Source organism: Lissotriton helveticus, chromosome 3_1 (assembly GCF_964261635.1).
Source record: "Lissotriton helveticus chromosome 3_1, aLisHel1.1, whole genome shotgun sequence".
Taxonomy (NCBI): domain Eukaryota; kingdom Metazoa; phylum Chordata; class Amphibia; order Caudata; family Salamandridae; genus Lissotriton; species Lissotriton helveticus.
Genome location: NC_136061.1, coordinates 1,541,817,924 through 1,541,825,484, shown reverse-complemented (window position 1 = coordinate 1,541,825,484; position 7,561 = coordinate 1,541,817,924). Strand labels below are relative to the sequence as shown.

At 46.5% G+C, this 7,561-nt stretch overlaps 1 protein-coding gene across 1 annotated transcript; it reads right to left on the bottom strand.

The window, feature by feature from the left end:
* Positions 1-290: 290 nt before the first annotated feature.
* Positions 291-3,039, bottom strand: SPAG6 (sperm associated antigen 6). Its single transcript, XM_078682250.1, has one exon. It carries the CDS (start codon positions 2,566-2,568, stop codon positions 1,042-1,044), a length of 1,527 nt encoding a protein of 508 aa, XP_078538376.1. The 5' UTR covers positions 2,569-3,039; the 3' UTR covers positions 291-1,041.
* Positions 3,040-7,561: the final 4,522 nt, after the last annotated feature.

Sequence of the window (7,561 nt, the reverse complement as noted above, 5' to 3'; positions counted from 1 at the left end):
TGTAAGACAGTGTGAGCAGCTTGGGGCTAACAGAGAGAGAGTGAGGAGCGTCAGGCACATGGCAGAAACTGTAGTGTAAGGAGTATTTCTTGACTGTAAAGGGTCTCTTCAATAGCAGGGAAGTCCTTTGGTGGCCGGGGAACATCAATAACAATAACAAACATTGGTATGTATCCCCCATCAAACCCCTGCACAACCACCAACTGCTGGAATACCCTTTCCTGAAACAGTTTACCCCCTTCTCATTCACGCCATTTTGAGAAAAAAAAAATAATGTCCAGACATTCGTGTTGGCTTAAAACTCACATTTACTTCTCAATGGTGGTGTGGCACGGATTCATAACCAAAGTTCAGGGCACCAAGGTTCAGGAGCAAGTTTAGCTTGGGAGCAATATGAACATGGCTAAAGATGGCATCAAAGTCAGTGGTCATCTCCTTGCGGGTTTTTCTTGCCACGTGGGAAAGAATCAAAAGATAAAGTCTATCCAGACGCTAATGAAACTTTGAAACTTGCATGGTGTAACCCCAAAAACTGTTCCTCCAAATAAAATCTGAGATATTTAGGATTAAGAATTAAGTGCATACTTGAAACAAGGGCCAAATGATATTAAATGGCGTAGACAAGGGCAAAATCAAATATGAATAAAATGAAGGAAGTTTGGCAGCAAATTATTTTTTTTTAATATCCATTGCATCTCAGATGTAATAGACGTGCGGGCATGGAGGACTGTAATGGAAAATATCATAGGGCCTTCCGCCTACTGTAAAATACAATTAAGAAAATGTGCCTTGAAGTTAAATGGGCACCAAATATTAATCTTTAAACTCAATGAAAACCTGATCTATGTATTATGGAAAGTGGAACAAATAGCCAATTAGTGGAGGAAACCATTTGTGACTGGTTCAATAGGTTGAAAGGGTGGTTAATAGCAGTTGCATTGTTCATAACCTTGGGAAACAGAAGTTGAATTGATAAACATAGTCAATAACAGTTCTGTACTTCTCAAACTGGTGGTAAACAATGTTGAATAGGAAATAGGGCTAGACCTCGGGCTGGTACTGGTCCACACGTTCCAGCAAGGTCTGTGGGTAACCTGGTGAGTAGTAGCGCACAATCTCCTCAGGGTAGCAGTTGTTGATGGTGTTGATGTACTCCTGAAGGACAGAACCTGGCTCGGCGTGGATCTCCTGGACCTTCTTCAAGCCGCCACTGGTGACGAAGAGCCTGCGGGCCTTGCTGTCATGGGGCAGCACCTTGCTGAACTGGCCTACCACGTGCTTCAGAATGTTGGGTGGCACGTCATGCAGCAGGGGCTCCAGTGCGGGCAGGTGGGTGCACTTCTGAAGGATGTTCTTGAGAGCTTTCTTGGCTTTGGTCTGTAGGTCTTGAGAATTGTCGGCCTCCATGTACAGGGCCAGCAGCTTGGGTAGGACATTTGCAGCAGCCACCGCACGGGCATGTTCAGGTGTGTGACGTCCGATCTGACCCAGGGCCCAGGCGGCGGCTGCCTTGACATGGTCTTCGGGCTCCTCGGCCAAGCAGATGGCCAGCTGGGGCACACCTTTGGAGACGATGACAGCCATGGCCAGGTTCTCAGAGTGGGCAGCCACATAGCCAAGCATCATGATCCCTGGCAACCGCACATTGCCCTGGCTGGTGCCCAAGCTGTCGATGATGGCTGCAACGCCCCCAGCATTGACAATGAGTTGTGCTAACTCAGGTGTGTGCTTGGCGATTTCTCGCACCAATGTTGCCGTGTTCTTCTTGACATAGTCATCAGGATCTCGCAGGCAGGTCAGCACGACTGGAAAGATCTCGGCTTCAACAACCATCTCAGCAAGGTCCACGGAGTGCTTGGAAATCTGGCTCAGCGCCGACAGCACTTGACGCTTCAACTTAGAATCTGGATTCAGGATCATCTGCGCAAGATGGGCAATGGCCCCAGTGTCCACCACAGTCTGCGCTAGCTCTGGTGAATGCTTGGCGATGTCACTGAGGGCTGAAGCTGAAATCCGCTTGAGAGCAATCTCAGGCTCTTGGATGCAGAGCACCAGCAGTGGCACTGCGCCGGCATCCACCACAGCCTGAGACAACTCAGCTGTGTGCCGGGCAATGTAGCCCAGGGCCCAGGCGGCCGACTCCTTGACACCTGGGTCAAAGTCTTCTAAGCAGATCACTAGTGTGTCCAAGGCTCCACAGTCCACGATAGCTTGCGCTAGCTGGGGCGAGTGCTTGGCCACTGCGCGCAGGACGAAGGCAGCCGCTTTCTTGTAAAAGCGGTTCTGCTCAGCCAGGGAGTAGACGAGCTGAGGTAAGATGTCTCCCTTGACCACTGCCTCCGCCAGGTCATCGTTGTAGTTGGCCAGGCGGCCCAAGGCCAGGGCCGAGGTCTGCTGGATGGTTGGCACCACGTCCAGAAGCAGAGGGCGTAACAAAGACATGACACCCGCGTTCTGGAGGGTTTCGATGTTCTGGGGTCGAGTGGCCAGTTCCGCCACTGTTTGCACAAACTGTGTGCGAGCCTTTTGATACTGTTCAAATACCTGAAGCACTTGCCGCTGACTCATGGCGTTCGATTGGTTGGCCTTGGCCTTACTCTGGTGATGTTTCTCGGTTGCTTCTCACTTTCCAGATTGCCTTGGTTACTGTGTCTTGTCGGCTGTGATGTATGGTTGTTGTCAGAAGTGTCACGAGATTGTTTGGTAAATTACCAAAGTGCCTAGGCACTGGGGCGATCACAGGTGCCAGGGATTGGGCGGTCACTGATTTCAACGAGTTCTGCAGAAACCACTGTGCCGAAGGGTTCGGGAGATTATTTTTGCCAGAGGGTTCAATGCCAGCCGGCCCTGGGAGTTGTGCTGAAAGTTGCCCCGGTAGGTGGTCGGCACTCGAAGGCTCTGGCCGCCGGTGCCAGCCGGCTCTCGGGGATGAAGGGTGCTAGAGCTCGGAGGCCGTCTGGTCCAGCCCGCTCCGGAGCCTGCAGTGTGTGCATCCTTCGGTCGCTATGGCGACCGCATTGTGTTTGTCCTCACAGCGCCTGCGCTTCCATGACGACGCCCCGGAAGCTTCTGTTGGAAACAAACACCGGGTCGCGAGGCGGACGCGGTGCTCTCGAGAGCGGTATAACCTGCTGCCGGTTCTATTCCCTGAATGAGATTCCTCCCAGTGGGCGAAAAGCCTGCTGCAGAAACTGCATCTAAACTAAAGGTCACGAGTTCCCATCTCCCTAAGATATCCTGTGCTCTTAAGTGGGGTGAAATAAAGTATGAGGCGTCTCCTGAAGGGGCGTGGCAAAAGAAGAGTGGTTAGAAATCCCGTCTAAGAGGTGTGGCATATGTAATCGAGGCATTGGTACAAAATATGTCAACTAAAGTCCAGTGCTTCATACAAAGGGCTGGACCAGTATTTGGGTGCCTTTGTGAGTTTCACTGCATTCAGTCATGTCACACAGCAGCCAACATATATCTAAAACGAGCCAGCCCTATTGGCTTTGCCAATGCTTATTAGCTGTATCAGATAAACAAATAACTACAAAGATGTCATTGTGAATAGTTACATCTGGAAATGTTTCCAATCTGAAAAAAAAACTACAGTGTATTAAACATTACTAAAGTCTGTGGAAGGGGACTTCTGTGTGTCGCAGACACTCCTGCTCTCCCCATCACAACACTTTCTTCTGCAGTCTGTCTCTCTGTTAAAAATGCATGCCCTTTTTTTCTTCCTGCATTGTTCAGAAATCTGCCTGTCTCACACTTTTCCACATTTACAACAGGTATATATGCGATCATGATTCTGTGTGCCCTGCTGAGAGGCCAAGGACCGGATGTTTATGTAGTCTGCAACATTTTATGACCTACTGACAAGCACTGTGAGAAGCGCACACTTCCACCAGCCTCAGTGTTAGAGCGCTGAATGGTGCTCCCTCATAAACACCGAGCTTCAACCAGGGCCGGACTCTGAACCCAAAGTAGCCCTTCAATTTTGTCATACCAGCCCCCTAGTGTGGGGGTAAGCAAATGTTAAGCACTGCTGCTTTTGTTACTGGAGGCCGATATTGCAGTCCTGCTGCAAAACCATCCCCCAGTAACAAAACCGTCCCCCATCCGTCCAGCCTCCCAGGGAAACGCCCGATGCCCGCTACAGCCAGTACAGCCCTGGCTTCAACCAGAAATCTCTCACACACCTCGGAGCAATATGTTCAAAGGATCACATGCTGTATGGAATAGCAATAGAAATGCAACCTCTTTGTAGTGTTGTGAGACTATGTGTGCTGGAACCCTTGCAGTTCTGGGCGGACTCAACTGGGGAAGTACATAACTGGTTGGGACGTGTGATAATTAAAGGTTATGATGTAATCAGAGAACATAGTGTAATTGTAAGCAGAAAAATAAAGATGTACAATCTAGAGCTACATATGTGGTGTATTCATTTGCATGCTGCCAAGCTGTGGAGGATGCTACAACTGGCGCCAAGGATGGGATCTGTGCCCAGAAGAAACAAGACTACTCTCCCTGGAAGTTTGCAACTTAACAGAAAACTCCTTTCATATGCCACATGTGCCCAATTCGGTGAGAAGCAGTACAAAGGTGGCATGGGTGGAATCGAAGCCCCACTCCAATCCATATACGGCCCTTGAAGAAGTTGAAGGCCCTGCAGAGGAGCGCATTTGAAAATCCCACTAGAAACCCATTGGTAAGGCCAAATAAGAGATACTGCATCACAGCATAATACAGAGCCCCTCATCAATACAATGCAAAACACTGAAGGCAGTCAGATCCAGGTACGATGCAAAAAGCCAAAAACAGTGATGAACAAGTACAAGAGACAAAATCGTTACTTGCCATCAGAAAAGAAGATGGTGCCTTGTGACCTCCGATCGAGGACGATGGCCCAAGTACAAGCACAAGTCCAGGGCTTGCGGAAGGTACCGGCCTGGAAGAACTGCTGCCTTCATGTGAACAGCACATACTCTCAAACGCAGTAGAAAAGAGCACGTAATACGATGCCACTGTGTTTCTGAAACCACCACCATCATTCGACATGGTGAAGAAGCAGAATATTGGGACCAGGTGGAATGCATGGATTGGAATGTGCAACAAGTTCATAGATACTCTAGAAGTAGATGACAAGAAAATAATTAAGTACTTAAAGACCCTTGTGGGTGATGGAGTGAAAGAAGTGATAAAGAAAATATCACAAGCTTAGGCAATATCGTAACCTCAGATCAAAGAAACATTGGAAGCCAAGTTCAATCTGATGCTGAATGTAGACTAGGAAAGGTACATTTTCAAGTGCAAGCTGTTGAAACAATGGATGAGTTTGTTGAAAGACTTGATATGCTTATCAAACACTGCAAGTTTGGTGAATTAAGTGATGCAGAAGCTATACATCTTCGACTCATCGATGGCTGCGTTTCAGACTCCTTCAGAAGAGGCATGTTGAGAGAGATGCTCATCTTAGAGAAGTACTAATGGCTGCATGAGCCAAGGAAAGGGCAGATAGTCAATCCGCTGATATGGAAGCTGGAATAGCAAAACATTAATCCGCATTGGCCCCGAAAAGCCAGCACATGTGTAAGGTAGATGCATGCGAATTAATGGCTCCACAGAAGAAAACATTGTGTTTCCAATGTGGGTTTTTATTTTCCCATGGAGGGCAAATGTCATGCCATAGGACAAACGTGCAAAGGTTGTGGCAAAGAAAACTACTTCATAACAGTTTGCAAGTCAAAAGGGAAAACAGCTACGTCATGGCGAGAAGAGGAAATGGATGACAGAAAGTTCCAGAAACATTCTCACCCACCCACACAGCCAACAAGCATTTGCAATGCAGTAGGTCTCTCAGTTACGAGAGTTTCAGCTATTGGCATTGTAAATAACAATGCCTTTTATTTATGTTTTTAAAACAAAAACAAAAATAAAAGGCCTTATTATCCTCAATGTCAATAGCTCAAACTCGCGTAAATGTGAGACCTATTGCATTGCAAATGCTTGTTTTTGTAGGTGGAGAAGGGACTCTGTGAAATAATGTAAATGTTCCTCTCTGTTTGAGTTACAAACAGCCACGGCCCGTGGAGGGAGTTTCGGTGGGGCGGAGAGGCGGGGCGGGGGAGGGGCAGGGTGGGGGGTGCTAAAAACCGGAGTATGGATAATTGAAGGGAAGTAAACAATTTAATAAATAAAACGAATTTCGTAGCGCACCCTGCATCACATTTTGCGAAGCAGGGCGCGCTACGAAATTCATTTTATTAATTAAATTGTTTACTTACCTTCAATTATCCATACTCCGGTTTTTAGCACCCCTCACCCCGCCTCTCTGCCCCACCGAAACACCCTCCACGGGCCGCGGCTGGTTACAAACCCGAATCTTGAGCACCCTTAGCACCCTCCGCCAGTGCATCGAAAAGAACATATTTTAGCAACACGCACTTAAGGCGGAATAATTTATTGGGGTGGAAGGGTGCTATGAAATTAATATTTTTGATCGGTAAATACGAGCAAAAGCGAAAACATGACAACTGAACTTCTCTCAAGTGGGTCTGTGGGTTTCTGTAACGTTGGCGAAATGTATAAATTGATTAAAAAAATATACATACATGCCAACATTTAGAAACACCCAAAAACGCGTTTTGGGAAAAAATTGGAAGAAAATGAAATTAGCCATTTTCTTGCACTATAAGACGTTTAAGTAGGAAATGGGTAATGTATCGATGTTTTGGCTTAGCAATATTGCGGGTAACACGATAATAGAGAATAAATGCACAAATAATGTAAACATGAATTTATGACAGTGGAAAAAAAACTCCTGGGCATAAAAATGCTGCATATTTATCTCTACAGTTATAAATTAGGTGTAACGAAAGAAAGTGAAGCTCGAGATTTCATTCAGCTTTAAAACTGCAGTCTCCCTGAATGGTCACTAAAGCAAAACGTATGCTTTAAAGGTGACATGCACGGGCATGGCCGAGCAGTGCACGCCATCGACCATCTCTCCGCCTAAGCAAATCCTTCTCACACCCACATCGAGGCATAAATATACATAAAGCTGCCTTGTGTATGTGTCAACCGACCAAAAGCTCTTTCCCTAAGGACCATGGCCAGATAGCCAATACTAAGATCCTGGGAGGGGTGCATGACTCAATTAGTGCACTATATGGAGACTTCCGTGGTTACGGTTGCTGATGTACAGTCAGTATGGGGTTTTCTTTATATTTTTTGTTATCCAATAGCAAACAAAAATACTACAACTGTGTTTGTGTTAGATTAATGTTTGGATGTTGGCTGTTTATGCACCTTCATCCGATGGTATAGTCTCACAACAAGTTTGTGTATTCAGTCATGGCTGAGAATGACATCTCAAAACAGTTGCGCCGTTTTCATATCACATTTGCCACGAAACTTGCGTAAGTGAAGGGGATACTATGTTGAGAGAGTATACTACTAAATAAAAGAGAAGAAACTTAAATTGAATAAAGCTCAACCTTCATTTCTAAATTTGGTATGTTGTTTTTATCGATCTTCAATACAATGAAAGGATTTCGATGCTGCAGAATTAGGTTTT